General features: G+C 38.7%; 1 protein-coding gene across 2 annotated transcripts in view; it reads right to left on the reverse strand.

Moving 5' to 3' along the window:
* Positions 1–1825: 1825 nt before the first annotated feature.
* The window catches only part of efl1 (elongation factor like GTPase 1), a 280941-nt gene continuing 262751 nt past the window's right edge, over positions 1826–20015 (reverse strand). For both annotated transcript variants that reach the window (XM_073033003.1, XM_073033004.1), the window contains one exon: positions 1826–3183. In XM_073033003.1, the coding sequence (XP_072889104.1) occupies positions 2995–3183 (189 nt within the window). In that variant the 3' untranslated portion in view covers positions 1826–2994. The remainder of the gene's footprint in view (positions 3184–20015) is intronic.

Here is a 20015-nt window from a genome sequence, read left to right on the forward strand (position 1 = left end):
AAACGAGAAGCTGACTCTGGATCAAAGTTTCTTTGGGACTTCTGCCATTGCTTGCATGGTGGGGTGGGGTGGTGGGTGCTTCTGTTGGCGCGAGTGGAGGGAGAGGGGGCTTTGGGGTTCTGATGTTTCTATCATTCTATGGGGTTTCTTGTTTCATGGATGTGAAGAATACAAATTTCAAGTTGTATACTGTATACATTTTCTGATATTTAATGAACCTTCAATTCAATAAATAGCATTTTCTTCTCTTTATATATTAAATTAATATGATTACAAATAAGTGCACAGCCTGATTTGTGATATCACGTGATAAAATCAAGTTCTGGCAAGTTCAAATTGTCACTATATACTTAATTGCTGGAAAATACCAGTTAAGCATTCATCTGATAAATCACCAAATCTGCTGCAAGGACATTGTAAGACTGATGATTGTAAAAGAGAGTTAATATTTTAAACATTTAAAAAAAAATCTTCTGACAATTTTACCCAGAGAATTGTTAGAATGTGAACCTTTCTTAAGCATGGAGTAGTTGAACTGAAAAGCAATGAGACATTTTGGGGGAAAGCACAATAAATGTCAAATACGAAGGTTTGGAGGGAGCTGGTCATAAGGTTAGATGAATTTAGTCGGGAGGTGGTTTGGGACGAGGCACATGAGAGTGCGCTCCACCATGGAATCTACTAAAATCTGTGTTTGTGAAGACAATATCCTGTATGCCCAGATTAAGGGTCAACCATTGACTGTTTATTTCTCTCCATAGAAATGGAGATTTCTCTCCACTGAAATCCATCAGTGCTGGTTGATTAACCCTGGTCACTTAAGAAACCTCAGAGTACAAATGAAAACCATAAACAAAACATTTTAGCTTAGTTGAACTATTGCAAAGTGTTAGCACAGTTATGAAATTAAACGCATCGTATTCAATAAAAGTTAATTTCTTGTTTCTCCAAATTTCTATGAACTGCAAGTAGACTAAAATTATATTAGTAGGTCTATCGTTACCAGAAAAATCTTCTGAAGAAGCAACACTTTTGATAAAATTTGTTGTCCAGTGTAATCAATATATTGGACTTATGGCTGAGGTGTTGCAGTTCAAAGGTGTGCTGCAATTATATAGGGCACCACAGTTACCGCCTCCTCACCAAAATCATGATCAAATTGACTAGCAGAGCAGGTTTGAAAGGCAGCATGGTCTATTTTCTGTTTGCTCTTGAAATGGTGGTAATGGCCACCTTCCTGAATGCTACTGTCCATTGATGTTTCCACACAGCTATTGGCATTGGCTTCCAAAATTCTGACTTAGCCACACTGAGGGGTTGGTGGAGAGAAGGTAGGAGCAAAATTTGTCCGAAGCAAGATAGCTTGAGGCCTGAGGAGAACTTGAAGTAGCTGCTACTCTGGCCCTTCTGGTAGTAGAGGTCACAAGGCAGAATTGATCAGCTTATCTGCCATCACCAGCAAGGAAAATTTATTTTATTTTTATTTAGTGACACAGTATTGAGTAGGCCCTTCTAGCCTTTAACTCCATTGTAATACTACTCTCTAATTGCAGGGTTAAGCCTATCATATTATGGTCACCGCCTCCTTAGTATTCCTTTACTTTAAGATCCCTTATCAAATCCAGTTCATTACACAACATCCAATCCAGAATACTCCTTCCCCTAGTGGGCTCAACCACAAGATGCTCTAAAAGCCATCTCATAGGTATTCTATAAATTCTTTCTTGGGATCCAACGCCAACCCCCTATTGAAATCCCCCATGACATGACTCCTGAAGAATTCATGCAGAACTTCCTGACAGAGAAAAGTTAATTGAAGCAAATCTAACATTATAGAATCAATCTTTAATTATATTTTACAATGCAGAAAACAGAAATAGTTTTATGCCTCACAAGTTATTGACCAGTTATTGTTTATATATGGATCCACGAACAAGTGCATTCACAGACTACTCTTAAATTAAGTTAACAATGCTGCTCTGGAACAATATAACACCAATGCGTATTCATTGCTTGTGTGAAAACAATTTGAATTATCCAAAGAAACAAGAACTACCGGCAGTAAACTATGTGCATACCACGTGCTGTAAAACAAAAGAACTGCAATCCTAGACCAAACTGAAACCTTATAAAAAGTGAATCTTTTTCTCCACTGTATGCTTCAGGCTATGACAGAATAATTTATTTTTTTCATTATTACTTTCAACTCTATACATCCAAAGTCTTTTAATAAGGAACATACCAATGAGATGGCAATATTTTCAAAAGGTGGAGTCCATGTTGTACTTTAAAGGAGTTAAAATATTTTTGGAAGTAACTGGCTCTGCTGCAGCAATCTGAACAACACACAGCTAGACCCAGTAATAAACTAGCACCTACAAAATAGGACTTTTGCAGATGCTTCCCATATAAGGTCTTACTATACTGCTGTACAGCCAGTGGTTTCAATTTTATTTCATAAAATTATTTCAATAGGTGGTTAATTGGTTTTAATTTGAACCTGGTGAGATTAGTTCAACAGGAGAGTTGTAAGCATCACATTCTTGAAATTTCAATCTAGATCGATTGAATCAGGATTAGGGATGATCAAGGGACTCAGCTGTGCTGCCTGAAACTCTTGGGTTAGTTTGGAGTAATTCAAAATAGACCAAATGAATGTCAAATGCCAACATCTACAAACTGCACAGCATGTCATATAAATGCCTGAGTTCATTAACCACAGTTTCAAGTAAATGTGGCACATTTTCTTTCAATAAAAAGTATATCAAGTACATTACATGTAATCTTGACAAGTTTTAGTTTGACTGCACCTTTATCTGATGACTGTTTGTACTCGATAAGCACAAGGAATTGGAGCAGTAAAGGCATGATTTGAATTTGGTATTCATACAAATATGCCAAGTTTCATTCGTACAGATTTTACATTTCATCTGCAAGCTTACCATCCTTTGCAGATTAATAAGTATTCTTAGTACAGTTTATACTTTGGAGATATTATTTATTTTTACTGAGGGTTCTTTGCTTTTCAGCATGCTCAACGATCTTCTCTTCCACATACAGTCCCTTCCGTTTGCGCACTGTATTCATGTATCTCTGTGCTTGGTTTATAGTATCAGATTTCTCTCCAAAGTGCAGGTACTCTTCCTCTGTTGTTGGAACCCAGTATGGGTCACTTGCAATTACCTGGATCAAATAAGAAGACAGCAATCATTATAAAGAAGTTGAACTGAAACAGTACATAACTGGTGTCATGTGATAGGGAGAATGAACAGTTAAATGTGGGGAACTGAATGTTTCCAGCTTTGTTTACAATCACAGTCAGGAGTAATAACTGGAGATGAAAAATCCCTTCTCCAATAACTTCACAACATATAAACAGTGCATGGCCTTAGTCGCAATGTATATAACAAGTCAGAATTACAAAAAGTTTTGTATGCATTCTGAAACATTAAAATCTAACTAGTATTGATTTAGGATGAAATATTTTTCACCGCTGGGATATATTGTAGGGCAGAACTGGCACAGTGTAAACATGTCAAAAAGTCAGTGAGATACATCATGGGAACAGGCCCTTCAGCAAAATGAGCATGAGCTATCAAACATACATTGTTAAACCAACTCATTTTATTCTCCCCACATTCCATCAACTCCTTCCAGACTCCATCACTCTCCTACACACTAGAGGCAATCTACAGTGGCCAATTAGCTAACTGACTTGCAAGGTTTTGGAATGTGGTTGAAAACCCCCAAAAAAATCCAGAGGAGAATCAAGTGGTCAGAAGGAGAGTGCATAAACTCCACACAGATAGCATTGGAGGTCGGGTTGAATTTAATCAGTGCATTTGTGGGGCTGTAGATGCACTAACTACGTCACAGTACCATCCTCAAAGTACACATCAGTTTTAAATTGAGTAGTTGCACTTTAAATTCTGTAGTTCTTGCACGAGCCAACGTTTTGGTACCTTTGGGTTAACTCCCAATTTCAGGCTCAGTTTGATGATTCTGCTGCTAAGAAGAAAAGCACTGCATCAGGGCTGGGATGCTTCAGATTCATTCCTGAAAGAATCAGGAGAATGAAGTTCGAGTGAGAATATCATCTGAGTTCCTCCAGTGTTTTTTTTTGTGTATTGCTTGGGATTTCTAGCATTTGTAGACTTTCTTGTGTTTATCAATGTCATCTGCTCTGCCTGCGGAGATGAAGACTGCCGTCACTTGAAGCTCTTTGTCCCTAGGCCAGTCTAGGAATTGCAGTGGATATATGCCACTTGTTAAAGTTATCTGGTATGAAGGTGTCATGGACACTCTCCATTCAAGCAAGAAATTTAGCTGCTTCTCCTTGACAGAGAAGGCATCATGGATGGGTGCATGGATAAAGAACTTAGTGAGACTGATTTCAAGGTTGATAAGTTCAGATTTCATTGCCTGGGCTACTGAAGGGGAATGCCAGATAGCAATCTCCAAAGCATTTCATTGTACCTCCTCACACTGGCTTACCCCTTGCTTGGTGGTTCACAGAAATAAAAAGATGAAAAAAGGGTGTGGGGTAAAAAGGAGTGGGAACAAGCAGCAGGCAGGACCAAGAAGAGATGTTCTCGTGTCTGATGTAGTATCATTGACCAGAAACGTTAACCCTGTTTCCATTTCTATAGATACCACCTGACCTCCTTTGCATTTCCAGCATTTTCTGTTTTTATTTTCAAATTTCCAACATCTGTAGTTATTTGTGATTTTTAGAATGATTTGTCTCTCTGTACATGTCACAGTGCAATTTATAGCTTTAGACTGACATGGTAATATCTCAACATTAGCTTCAGGCACAAACAGACACAGCCTGTGCTTGAACAGAACATAGAACAGTATAGCACAGATATAGGCCCTTCAACCTACAATTCTGTGCTGAAAAAATTAAGCTATTGACATCTAATGCCTTTTGCCTGCACCTGGTCCATATTCCGCCATTCTCTGCATATTAATGGAAGCGTTTTAAATGCTTTGATCATACCTGCCTCTACGAGCACCCCTGGTAGCGCATTCCAGGCACCCACCACTCTGGATAGAAACCTGCCTTGTACATCTTCTTTGAACTTCCCTCCTCTCCCTTTAAATGTCTTTCTTTAGCATTAGACATTTCCACCCTTGGAAAAAGAAACCAACTGACTACCCCATCTATGTCTCTCATCCTTTTATAAACTTTTATTAGATTGTCCATCCGCCTCCTCTGCTCCATAGAAAACAATTCGAGTTTGTCCACCTTTCTTTACAGCACATGCCCTCTATTTCAGGTAGCATTCTGGTAAACTTCTTCTGCCTCCTCCTCATAGCCTCCGTAACCTTCCCATAACAGAGCGACCAGAACTGAATGCATTCTTCAGACATTTACTGTATATAGTAAGAGACTGTGCAGCATGCTTGTGCCACTAAATGAACCTGAAAGGCTAAAGAATGAGTTACCACCACAATGAGCTAGTACTCAGCAAATATCAAACCTATTCCTTCTGACATTTAAAAGCGCAATCATTAGCAACATCCCTAGGATGACCACGAGTAAGAATATTTCCAGAACTGAGCACTTAATCACTGCGAATCCAAAAACAGATCAGAGGTTACAGCTGCCACATTGTGAGACTGAACCACTTACATTATGAAGCTATTCCAACATCCACAAACCTCGTCAGGATAATAGGAAGAATAATTATTGCTCTGAAGCTGCAAAAACACTGAAGAATACTTTCAACTCATCCAATCTGTAGTAACCTGTGAACGCCCCAGGAACTCTTATCACTGAGAAAGACAATGGGAAATTATCTTGTTTTTTAAAAAACAACCTGTTGCACAGAAGGCTCAGTTTGAAATATATTTTACTTCTCCAGTGGGAGACACAAAGGACTGCAGATGCTGTAATCTGGGGCAAAAAGAAACAAATTACTGGAGGAGCTGTGAAGACAGATGAATAGTCAATGCTCCGGATTGAGATCCTGCATCAGGACTGAGGGTGTAGAAGGACGAGACGCGGTCTAAAGAGATGAGAAGGAGAGGCAAGGCTGGGGCAGATAGCTAGTAGGTGGAACCAGCCGAGGTGGAGAATGATGGGCAGATGGGAACCAGATAGAGGAAGGGATGTACTTGTTAAAACAGGAACGGGTACAGACTGATAGGAGAGTGCAAAAATGGGGGTTAGATAGAGCTAGGTGGGAGGAGGGGGAGTCTCGAGATGATGTGGTGGCAGACCGGTTTCAGATGCTGGAATCTGGTACAGAAGGAAGGTGATGCGCACAACTAGATAAAGTGAGGGACGATGGGCAGATGGAGGAGGGGATAGGACACCCAGCATGTCAAGTATATGAGTGAGAGGCAAATAGAACCAGGTGGGGGGAGGCAAATGAAATTGGGTAGTGGGGAAAATCTGGGTGGATCAGGAGGAGAGAGAAAGGAGCACAGGTTACATGAAATTGGAAAACTCTATGCTCATATCATTGTGCTGTAGACTAGCAGACAGAATATTTGGCGGTGTTGTTCTAGATTCTGTTTAGTCTCATTCCAACAATGGAGAAGGTCAGGACACTTAAGTTGGTGTGGGAATGGGAAGGTGAAATGCCATGCAATTGGGAGCGCCAGATGGCCATTGTAGAGTAGAGGTGTTCTGCAAAACTATTGTCTCGTCCCTGCTTGGTCTCGCTGATGTACAGGTGGTCTCAACAAAAGCACTGAATACAATAGATGAGGTTGGAGGAGGTACGTTTGAATCTTTGCCTTCCCTGGAAAGGCTGTTTGGACCCCTGGATGGTGGTCAGGAAAAAGGTGTAGGGACAAGTCTTGCACCACTTACATATGCGGGGAGGGTTAGAGAGGAAATGGATGAATAGCAATGAGTGAACCAGGCTGTCTGAGAGAGAGCGGGGGTAGCCCATGTGGAAAACTGAAAAAAAAAAAGGAGTGGGGAGGGGAGGGGAAGATGTGGCTGGTGGTCAGATGCTATTGCCACTGGTGAAAATGACAAAGGATGATGCACTGATGTGGAGACTGGTGGGGTGAAAGGCGAGGCCAAAGGAAACTCCATCTCTGTTCTGTCTGCACGGAGACAACAGTGTATAAGCATCTGGATACTTCTGTGCTGGAAAGAATGGTGCTTGTACTTATTACCATTTGATTGACCAATGAAAATAATCCATTGCTGCTTACTTTAAACTTCCTTATATCTTAAGATAAACATAGAGAAACTGTTTACACAAGGAAAAGTCTAAAACTTGGGGCCATTTGTAATATAGAGGTTGTCAGTAAATTAGAAACAACTCCAAAAGAAGAATTCTTTTCAGACAATTAAAATATTTAGTACAGATGCATTTAAGGAAAATCCTTTTAAGTGAAGGAGAAAGGACTTGATGGACATGGATAAATGAAGTCAAATGAGAGGAATCATGAGCATACAGAAGCACTGACATGGAGCAGTGCAGCCAAATGATTCCTTTTAATCTGCACATTTTCAATTAATTTCTAAGTAGCAATCAGGTTATCCACTAACTTGCTTATTTCTATTGACAAAGCTACAACTCTCGCCAAACTCACTCGGTAATATCAAAGTAGAGATTCCTAACACAGATTCATTATATATGCCAGAGGCTGCTTGAAGTTCTGAAGTCTGTCAAACTTTTTAAAATTTTGACTGTGTAGAAGGCGAGCGGGGTAAACACTGCATTAACTGGGTTTTGTGAAGTTAAATATAAGCTGCTTTGTTCAGCAAATCCTTTGACAGAAGTAGCCCTTCTAAGACTAAGAAAAAAATACAACCACTGACAGGAAATCTCAGGAATTACTTCTATAGAACATAAAGCTAAGAGATGGCTATGACGAGATTTTCATTTCTTTAAAAATCAATTTTAGCCTTCAAGCCACTGAGGTGGAATGCCACTTAGGATTTATGTTGCAAATACCATGACCCAACATTCACGCAGCAGTCAATAATCATAATTACTGTACCAGCACAGGCAAGTCCTCGCACCTGGTTTAGGGATCTAAACTAGTGAGATGTCTAATTTAGAGAACACAGATGGCAAAGAAACTAACGTCAAGATTCGCTACAAAACAAAACCCTTTTCTGCACAGAGAATTCAGGGCAGTGCCGGAGGGGCATATGTCGCCATACATCTGCTTCTGTTTAGCAGTACCAAATTTGTGAAGGAATAGTAAGATAAAAAAAATGCATTTATCCTGCCAGCCAGCGGCTCTGCTCTCTAAGATGGATTATTTCCATGTGATAGTTCAGCTGCTGTTTTTGCTTCTCCTAATTCCTCTCTCTCCTCTCCAAGGGTCTTGGAGCCCTCAACTGCTGTGTTTAAATCGGTCATTCTTAACAATAATGAGGGTGGAAGCTTTGGGTTAGATATTCAATCATGTGAATCCAGTCCATATCAAGCATCATGAAAGCACAGCCATTAACTATGCTCAAAGGACAGTGGTTGGGAACAGGAATCCAGCTGACTTCAGCCATGCACTCTACTAACGTGTAGCTCAGTTACTGATGGCCAGTAATGATCCTTCTTGGCCAGGAACTAGATACGGGCTTTCTTTCCATTTGTCCTTTAATGCAACAATGAGAAGTAGGTTTAACAAAGTTTATTATCTCAGTAAGCATTTTCTTCACATGTACTTTCTGAGAAGATGTAAACACATCTAAATTATTATAACATTGCACAGCTCCAATAATTCTTTGTTTTTGAAGATATATGCTATTTAAGCTTACTTCATTCACTCTATGACCTAGTATTATTACACTCTCCATTTTAAGTATGTGTACAATAATGTGTGACGACCTACAGTTTAGAAAATCTGTTACCATTTAATTTGGTTTCCATCTTTTAGGTCACTGTTGTCAAAAATCTACAACACAGTTTTCATTTTCTCTATTATTTAGATAAAATATTGTAGTGTGAACATGATAATGAAGAGAGAATTGTTTTAAGATGATTGCAGTTTTATGTTTAAAATAGCCTTGTTTAATTTGTTTTAGATTGTAGCTGTTGAACAAATATATATTGCATCTCAGAATCAGAAATAAGTTTTATTTTTCATCAACTTATATGAGGCAAGATTTGTTGACCTCCAATATTTCCTGCTTACTAATTTATATTGCCATACTTTTAGGACAAATTTACAACAGCTCTTTCAAATGTATCCTTCTACATTATAAATGATGCTCCCAATGAAAACCGAAAGGAAAACATTGAAAATTTTAGGAATCAGAAATAAAAGCTAAATGTTGGAAATACCCACCAAGACAAGCCACATCTGTAAACCTGTGACTTTCAGGCAGGAGATACATAAACCTATAATCCCACAGCTCTAGGTTCAGGATCAGCTACTTTCCTACAACCGTAATGATCTTGAATCAACCTGCACAATTCAATGACAGAACATTGTGAACCACCTCTTGCACTATCATTACTGACTATGCTTTTTATTGTGCAAAACAAGGCAGTCTTTTTCTTCACTGTTTTGCATAATGTATGTACAACTTCTGTCAATTGATGTATGAATCTACATGTGATGCTGCTGCAAGCAAGTTTTTCAATGTATTTCTGTGTCACTGTACTTGGTATGGCAATAAACTTGACGTGACTATAGCACGGTATCCTGCAGATAACCTGAATCAGCTCACTTCCAAAGCTGCAAGAGGATTTCCTATTTATCTATAAAAGTTTTTTTCAACAAAAAGGACAATATGCAACTTTAAACCCAGGCTCTCGGACTCTTTCACCTAAATGTTTGCAATGCATAAATCAACTAGTTACATGTTTATAAGAGCCATATTATGCTAGAACTTTGTAAATTCTATTCCAAATTAAAACTGACAAATTCAAGTTATATGAAAATTGAAAAGTTTTAAGCATCTAACTTTGACCTAATGTTGCCGATTGCAAATTTTTAGCAAACATCTTTCAGAATGTTCAATCAAAGACTGCAGTTGATTTCCCTGTTTTCAATCAACCTAGAACATCTAAGGGTGTGGGACAGAAAACACACATAGGCCAGAATGGTTAATGACAGGTTTACTTCCCTAAGAAAAAATTAATTGGCGAATGGCTGAAGATTTCTGACAATCTGACAGTTTCATAGTTGTTGTTATTGGTAATTTTTTTCTATTTAAATTTTTGATTTCTAAATTAAATATCAAAGCCTAAAATCATGAGGTTCAAATATTAGTCCATGACTTAATTTCTAGGCTGCTAATATACTAACTATGACAACTAACAAAGATTTTTAATGCAAAGAATAAGAAACTGGTTTCCATTAGTTCTAATGTAAAAAAAATGTCATCAGTTGAAAAATTGTCAACCAATACGCAACACACACAAAATGCTGGTGGAACGCAGCAGGCCAGGCAGCATCTATAGGAAGAAGTACAGTCGACGTTTCGGACCGAAACCCTTCGTCAGGACTAACTGAAAGAATATGCAGTTGGATTTGGAGTACTACAATGATTAATAGGGCAAAAATCACTCTTTGAGTGCAGTACATAACTAGAAAATGATGGACCAGTAGGTAACATTACAAGTGGCTTGGCATACAAGTTGCCAGCTTGTATGCATAAGATATGCATTGATTTACATTCAAGTGGTGAGCTGAAATAACTTGAACTGGACAATTCTTGCTCAGTAGCTCAAAGCTCGGAGATTTCTACTGTAATGTCACTGCACATAATGTAATGGGTCACTGCATATGATTGGGAAAAGCTGCAAAAAGTTGTAAACTCAGGCAACTCCATCATGGGCACCAGCCTCCACAGCATCGAGGACACCTTCAAAAGGCAATGCCTCATCAAGGCAGCATCCTCATTAAGGACTCCCATCACCCAGGACATGCCTGCTACCATCAAGGAAGAGATACAGGAGCCTGAAGACACACACTCAAGCATTTCAGTAACAGCTTCTTCCCCGCTGCCACTCCTGAACAAATTCCATTGCCTCGCAGGTCTGGTTGTACTGTCAATGAAGTGGCAAATACAGGCTGGAATTTGTTTCATTCTAGTCATGAGCTATGAGGACTTCCCCCAGGATTTTGACTGCAGGATCTGTAAGTGAGTGCCTGAGTACTGAATGAATGGTCATTTCAGTGAACCAGTGGGTATTCCAGAGAAATGGAATGTGAGTAGCCTATCCTAGACAGTACATTATGTTCTGTAGTCTCATATCAATGTATATATAGACAATAAATATCTGCATTAAACATGAATTATGTGCTTTTGTTTTATATAGTACTGTGTCTGTGACAGTGTTCCTATTGTGTGGACACTATGAAGGGTGTTGAGGGACTGTGGAGATGTATGCCACCAAGTTGTAGTCATTTGGTTCTGAAGCTGTAGATTTAATTGGTACAAGGACAATGGTGGCTGATTTGAAGCAAGTGGGTACAGCAGTCTGGATGAGTGAAATATTGAAAATATCTGTGAAGATGTCAATGAGCTGGTGTGCACGATCCCTGAGAACTTGGTCTGGGATATTGACTGGGTTGGCAGTCCTACGGGGATTGACTCTCTGCAGAGTCCTTTTCATACCTTTTGCCGTTAGTGTCTGCTCACCTGGAATGGGTGTAACCTTTGTGGCTGGTGGTGTGTTGCATGCCTGTGAAACGTGCATAATTTAGAGCATCGGGGAGAGAGCCATCACTGATACAGTCAACACTGTTTTTCCTCACGTATTCAGTAATGCCTTTGATGGACAGCCACATTAGGGATTGTTATCAGATAGGTGTTCCTGAAATTTTTGTGCACAGGCGGCCTTTTTCCTCTTGATACCTAAGATGATGTTCCCACTTGCTGCTCTGAGAGGTGTTCTGTCTCCAGAGCCCACCCTTGGGTTCAGCCAGGGCGCCGGTCGGGCCACGGGATGACCGTCCTCAAGGTACAGACATCATCTACGCACTTATAGGAGTAACCAGGGAGAGATGAGATATATTCCTCAAGGTCTGTATGTGTCTTTTCCGAGTGTAGTGGCCACTTCGATCATCTACCAGTTTGTTCGTTCAAAAGTCTTGAAGTATAGAGACTGCTTCATTAGGCCATACAGTGTGATGGTCTTCATGTCTCCTCATCAAGGCCATGCTCTTTTCTCGCTGCTGCCATCAGGTAGAAGGTAGAAGTGTTTTAGGGCTCACACCACTAAGTTCAAGAACAGTTACTACCCCTCAACCATCAGGCTCTTGAACAAAAGTTGGTAACTACACTCATTCTATCTCTGGTACTCCCACAACCAATGGTCTCACTTTAAGGACTCCTTATCTTGTTATTTCATGCTGTTACGTATTCGGGCAACAATAATATAGATGAGTTAGGCAAGAGGTTTTATAACAAATAACACGTTTATTAAACACTGATAACAAACCCCCTTTCAAAAGTAAACAAACCCAAACAATGACCCGAAACCAGCTGCTGGCAGCTGAATCAAACAGTTCTTAATAGCGTTGCAGTCCCAAACAGTCTTTAAAGTAGTATTGAAAAAAACTCAGTTCTCTAAAGCGAATTGCCGAATGAAAGCAGTATTTTAAAACGATATGCCGACAGTTCAAAAGCTCACGGTACTTTTAAAAGGAGAGACTTTTTAAAGCGATGTAAATTCTCTTCCACGTCGATGTCCTTCGATTCCCAGCGTCGAACTCCCACGTCGAATTTTATTAAATATAACAACTTAAAGTGACTGACCTTCCTTCCACACTATTCTCAAACCCTTTCTGGTCATCCCAGGGGTCAACAGCGAGAATAGTCAACGAAATCCTTCCGAATGAGGATCAAACAAGGTCGAAGTCAATCCATCGAAAATCGATTCTTCTTGATCTCCAAACTTCACTCTCCATCAGCAAAGAAACCGTTGGCTCTGACCTTTTAAACTTTAGGCATTATACAAAACTTCATTTTTAACTAAACTGCGTCATCACATTAAATCACACAGTAACATGAAGTCATCTTGGCAAATCCAGCCACGAACTGCCCCACCTGACAGGGTGGGTCTTCCTTTTATACCCTGTAGAAAAAACCTGTCACATGACCTCTACTGGCGGGAAAATGACATCACTCCACCATTACCTCATGTCCAGTATAACTTCAACCCCAGTCACGTGACAAGGGTACCACTGTCATGTGTCACGGGTACGTAACAATGCTCTTTCATTTCATGTTATATTATACTCATTAGTTTATGCTATTTATTTATATTTGCATAGTTTATTGCTCATTGATCCTGTTTACAGTGACTGTTCTATAGATTTGCTAAGTATGCCCACAGAAGAAAGCATCTCAGGGTGATACGTATGTACTCCGATAATAAATTTTACTTTGAACTCTTGAACTTTGACAGGTTTCTCCATTTTCAGCAGCAGCTGGTATGTTGGGATTAACATTATAGAGAGGTGATCAGAGGAGCTAAGATGAGTGTGTGGGGTGGCTTTGTAAGTACCCTATCTATTCATATAAACATGCTAAGCACACTGCCATTATATTCTGCAAAGGTTTATTGAAATGGCAGGTTTGTCAGTTAAGAAGAGAATGAACAGGCTAGTCCTCTATTCTTTAAGGTTTTGAAGAAAGCGATGATCTCATTTCAACATACATAATTCTTCAAGAACTTGACAAGTACATATGGCTGAATAATCTTAAACTATTCTCAGGAGAATAAGGAGTCAGGACATTTAGGACTTTTCTTCACAGAGGCTGGCAAACCTTTGGAATTCTCTGCCTTTGAAAGCTGTGGTAACTTAGTGATTGATTTGAATCAAAAATATTTGAATAGACTTGTGGATATTACAAGAATTGAGGATAAGACGTTAGGGTGGAAGATCAATGATGATCTTGTTGAGTGTTGGATCTCTCAGGGCTGTGACCTAGTTCTGCTGACATCAAATGTTTTACTACTTCTCATGGATAAAGAGCAGTCCACCACATCCTTTAAGGGAAAATTAATAAATTATTTAAGCAGAGACAGGCTGAAAGGGAGAATACAAGATGTGAGATTAGTTTTGTATTGTTTTTTAACCAAGAAGGCACAAAAGATGGGCTGAATAACATTCCATGTGCTACAAATTTTTCTGCTGCAGTCCATACAATATTTCTTCACATGGAAATCAAAAATCTGCAGATGCTGGAAATCTGAAGTAAAATAGAAAATTCTGGAAATATTTATCAGATTGGACAGTTTTTGTGGAGAAGGAAATAGTGTTAATGTTTCAGGTCAATGAGTTTCATTAAAACTATCCTATTGATCAATAAAACAGCTCTGCATTTGCTAAGTTTAGCACAGGTAATTACTGTTGATGTACCTTCACCCCAGTTTTAGGAACAAGCTAATATGCAGTTAATACTCTACAATGGGAAGCAAGTTTTGCATAATTAAACAGCATGTATTCTAGGCCTACTATATCTCCATGTAAGTGTAGTTACTACAAGTTTTTTTGTTGAACTGTATTGATAAGAAATGCTACTTATTACCATTTGAGCAACTAAAGTAAATACAGGAGATGTCAGCAGCTCCAGCACTATATGAAACACAGAGGATAACATTTCAGGTTTCTCCTTAACATATATGCTCTGCATTTCAGTATTTTGTCTTTTGTTAAAGTAGTTAAAGCTCCTTTTGCCTTGAGGAGATCTTTAAAATGCTGTTCCAAGGGATGGGACTCACTATACTGCTGAGCCAGAATATGGTGATGAGCAAAATTCGTAATTCTGTAAAACCCTAGCTGTTCTCAAATTCCTTTTTCCAACACTGACCTCAGTGGAAATTGCAGAACCTCCTTTACAGTGTAATAAGAACCCAGGCAATGATGTCCATATGTTCCATAAACTATTTTTTTTGTGATGGGAGTTTTTAAAGGCAAACTCATTACACGAGACTGAATTACATGAAGTATGATGTCACATCATTTTTAACATTCGTTATTAGCTGAGAATTTGTAGGTTATTTTAATTCAAGATTGTGAGAAAGCACAAGTATGTGATAAAAATGATGTGAAATACTTTAGATTTTAAGAAAACATTAAGACTTTGAAACAATGCTGCAGGACACCAGTGCTGACATGTAAAAATGCCTTCCAAAATTCCCTTCTCAACTCTTTTTACTGAATTACTTCTACAAGAACATGAAAAGGGAATCTCACAAAAAATTTCAAATGTTTATGTGTTGGTGCCCACTCTACAATTTTGGAACTGGAAGCGAACATATTTTCATCGATGCCTGTGCATGACTTAAAGCCATTGAAGACAAATAGTGTTTCTAGCTCACATTACCTATCTTGAGCTAATCTGACGTCTGTGCATTTTAAAATAAATTTATTTTATATAGAACAGGGTGTCCTTTTCTAGTTCTAATGTTATTTTAATAAGTTTCTGAAAAACTGTAAACTCACATTTCTAATACCCTTGTGGGAAAAGATTAGCCTACGGAAATCAGAAAGATGCCAGGTTTGAGATTTGCTGAGCTAATCAGTCACAGCTGAGGCTGTGAGTTGAAGCCTTCTTCTGGAGACTCAAGAACAAAAAATCTAGGCTGACACTTCAAAGCAGTATAGAGGCAATGCTACATTGTTGAAGATGTTTCTTTCAGATAAGTTAATAAATTAAGGAACTGTGTGCTTTCTCCAGTGGATTCAAAAGATTCCATGGCATTACTTTGAAGAGGAGTAGGGCGGTTACCACGGGCTCTTGATCAATCCCTGATCTTTGATCAACATTATTAAAATCAGATACCTTGATCATTATCATACTGCTGCATGTGGGTTCACATTTGGCACAAATTGGTTGTCAAGTGTCCTGCAAAATCCCAACACTACACTTCCAAAGTATTTCATTGACTATTAAGCCTGAGGTGGTGGAAGGAACTGTGGAAATTGAAAGCTTTTCATTTTCTCATTTATGTGGCACTCTCTTCTTTCTCTCCAATTCAAGGCCACATATTGCTCTGAGCTACCTTGTGCCAACTATTTTTCAAAGTGCAAAGTGAATTTATTATCAAAATATATACAACCCTGAGATTCGTTTTCTTGCAGACATACTCAGTAAATACAAGAACCATAACAGAATCAATGAAAGACTGACAGCACCCAATAGGATGGAGAAACAATCAAAAAGCCAGAAAAAAACAAACTCTGCAAATATAAAAGAGAAACAAACAATACTAATAAATAAATAAGCAATAAATATTGAGAACATGAGATGAAGAGTCTTTGAAAGTGAGTCCAAAGGTTGTGGCAACAGTTCAGAGATAGGGCAAGTGAAGTTGAATTACGTTATTCCCACTGGTTTAAGAGCCTGATAGTTGAGGGGTAGTAACTGTTCCTGAACCTAGTGGTGTGAGTCCTGAGGCACCTCTACCTTCTTCCTAATGGCAGCAGCGAGAAGAGAACATGAGCTGGGTGGTGGGGTCTCTGAGGATGGAAACTGCTTTCCTGTGACAGCATTCCATGTAGATGTGCTCAGTGAAGGGGAGAGCTTTACCTGTGATGGACGGCTATATCCCCTACTTTTTGTAGGATTTTCCGTTCAAGGACATTGGTGTTGCCATACCAGGCCGTGATGCAACCAGTGAATATACTCTCCACTATAGAAGTTTGTCAAAGTATTAGATGCCACACCAAATATTCACAAACTTTTTTGAGGAAAAATTCTCTCCAACCTTTTATCTTTGATATTGTATTTTTGCCTTCCATCCTTCCACTCCAACACTCATTCCAATTCAAAGATTAAGAGAAAAGCCAGGAGTATGCAGAGATGAGGGGCAGTCATATAAGGTAGGACAAGACAAATGGAATTTCCAACACAATGATGCACTGGCAGAGCTGCTGTTTTACAGATTCAGTGAGCTGGATTCAATCCTGACCTCAGGTGCTGTCAGTGAAGAGTTTGCATGTTCTCCCATGCACAGTCCTCAGGCTTACTCCCACATTCCAAAGGCATGCAGCTTGGTAGGTTAATTGGCCGGTGCTAAAAATAAAATACTCTTGATATGTATGTGAGCACAAGCATCTGGAGGGAGTTCATGGGGTCGTGAAGTGAATAAATAAAGTGAGTTAGAGTAGCATTACTTTAAATAGGTGCTTGATGGTCAGTACAGCGAAATACCTCTTCCCATGCTGTATGGCTATGACTTCCATGGGATTATGGAAATTAAATGCAAGCAGTAATGGCAAGAGAAAGGAAAGTGTGTCTATAAACTAGGGATAAACCTGGAGCTATAACTGAGAGTGAGGGATTACCAGATAAAAAGGGATGGAGGACCACACTTGCATTAGTTGTCAGAGAGGATATTGGAAAGTGTACATATAATTCTACATTTACTGCTTTCAGATCTGATTGAAGTAATTCATGGTCAGGATCAGGTTCAAATGCTCCATGGCAAAGAGGCCTGAAATAATCCAACAAGATTTTTCTGCCAGTCATGAGTTATCTGCAGCAACCACAGGAAAAAAAAGGTTTGAATAATGGAATAAAATTAATTCCCAAATAGCTAATAAACCTGAATAAATAATATTTCTAAAATTAAAAATATAATCTTTTATTGCAGACTTCAACCTGCTGGAAAGCAGAACATAAAAGTAAATGACAAATGGTTTAATCTAGAAGGTTATGTCTTCAATATTCATAATCCTTTCAGTTTTACATACTTACACGTTTTTTCCAGCTAGTTCACATTTATGAACATTGGCTATGTATACATTCTAAACACCAGTCTCAGGTACTCTTACAGTTTCAGTGAAACCACTGAGTCAGAAGGGTGTGGGGTCCAAGCCCTAGTCTATTGACTAGAGCACTTAATCTCTGTACATACAGTACATACCCAAGGCTGCTGTTCAGTTCTTTGGATTGGATACTGCTTGCCCTCTCAGGTAGAAGCAGATTCTGCACTATTCAATGAACACCAGTTGAGTTCTCTTGGTATTCTGGCATACATTTACTACTCAAGTAACATTTCAATCCCAATTTACTAACCCACATTCCATCTGACTGGAGATTCATTGAATTTGCCCTATAGTGAAAATAGATTGGCTTTACAACAAAACAGATGCTCAAATATTCTGATCCATCCACTTAATGGAAAACATATGTCAAGTTTTATAGCAGATCAAAGTTGGAGCTTCCCCCGTAATACCTAGAGTTCCACTTGAAAATTTTTAAAACATATCTAGATAAAATAAATTAAACCCTATCTGAATCTCATACTGTTCTCTAAACTTGTAAGCAATTTTTATAAATAATTTCAGCTCCAATTCTCATTACAAGTGACTTTGTCATAAGAATAACATGCATGTTTTCATGCATATAGTAGAATCTCAGTGGAAGTACTCCACAAAGTTGTATCCAATTACAGGGAGTGAAGATTGCTCTAAATCTAATACTATGAATAAATACTGTTCTAGCAATCATGTCATCAACATGAAAATTGATTCAATACTCACACAAACATATCCATATAAATATGAAAACACAAGTGACTGCACACAATACCTAAAAAAATTATGGATGCTTGAAACTTGAAAAACTAGAAATAGTGAAACAATGCAACAGGTTAATCTCCATCTCTTAAAAATTAAAATTAAAATCTGACATATCAAATGCTACAAACTTCCTGATGTAACTTTTATCTCTGTGTGCTAATTAACTTATACATTCCCAGAACTTGTGTATATGTATACACAAACACACATGTGCGTACAGTGAGAATTTTCCACGTGAATAATACCAGAGCAAATTATGTTAAAATAAGTTAGCTCGCACATATTGATTGTATGTCACTTTATGGACATACAATTAATCTATGTATATAAGCTATCTTATGTATTTATATTTATTGTGTTTTTAATCAATATTATTGTGTTCTTTATCTTTTTTTTTGTGCTGTTTTGGAGCCAGAGTAACAGTTATTTTGTTCTCCCTTACACTTGTGTATTGGAAATGATATTAAACAATCTTGAATTTTGAAAAGAATATATTTATATTTACTTTAAATGTATTGTTCTGAATGTAAATATTGTAAACTTTGCATGGTCTTCAGAAAGTAATTTATTCCAAATTTGATTTAGAGTAGGAATGGTTTGAGGGACATTTTCCATTTAGATGTAAAGGAACATTAAAAAGATGTTTTAGGTGGCAAGGTGCAGATGTGTCCCTACCAAAAGAGGTGTAAGGCACTCCTTCCCTCTGTTAGCCTGCAGGTCACCCTTGGGCAAAGTGTAGCACCTGCCCGATCAGGGTGACGTGAAGCCATGCGAGCAGGTGGTGGATGGTTATATAAGCAGCTGGTGCATATCACAAGTCTTGGTCATCTGACCACTGACGCGAGGCAGACATCTCTGAGGAGTACTGATAATGGCTGGGTAACCTATCTTGAAAAGATGTTGCCCAGAAAAAGGTAATGACAAACCATTTCTGTAGAAAACTTTGACAAAAACAATCATGGTCATGGATAAGAAGACCATGATCACCCACAACAATTGTGAGGATGTCTTGTAGCAGATCGAAATGCATGAGCGTATAGACATTAAGAAAGAGGATGTGTTGGACCTTTTGAAAGGTATTAGGTTAGATAAGTCGCCTGGACCAGGATTGTTTTGTTCCAAATGTTGTTCCCATGTTCAAGAAAGGGAGTAGAGAAAACCCAGGAAATTACAGACCAGCGAGTTTTACTTCAGTGGTGGGCAAGTTGTTGAAAAGATCCTGAGAGGCAGGATTTATGAGCATTTGGAGAGACATAATCAGCGTGGCTTTGTCAAGGGCAGTCCTTGCCTTACAAGCCTGATTGAATTCTTTGAGGATGTAACAAAGCACATTGATGAAGGTAGAGTAGTGGATGTAGTGTATATGGATTTCAGTAAGGCATTTGATAAGGTTCCCCATGCAAGGCTCATTCAGAAAGTAAGGAGGCATGGGATCCAAGGAGACCTTGCTTTGTGGATCCAGAATTGGCTTGTCCACTGAAAGCAAAAGGTGGTTCAAGATGGTTTGTATTCTGCATGGACGACTATGACCAGTGGTGTTCCAC

Source organism: Hemitrygon akajei, chromosome 30, assembly GCF_048418815.1.
Source record: "Hemitrygon akajei chromosome 30, sHemAka1.3, whole genome shotgun sequence".
NCBI classification, from domain to species: Eukaryota; Metazoa; Chordata; class Chondrichthyes; order Myliobatiformes; family Dasyatidae; genus Hemitrygon; species Hemitrygon akajei.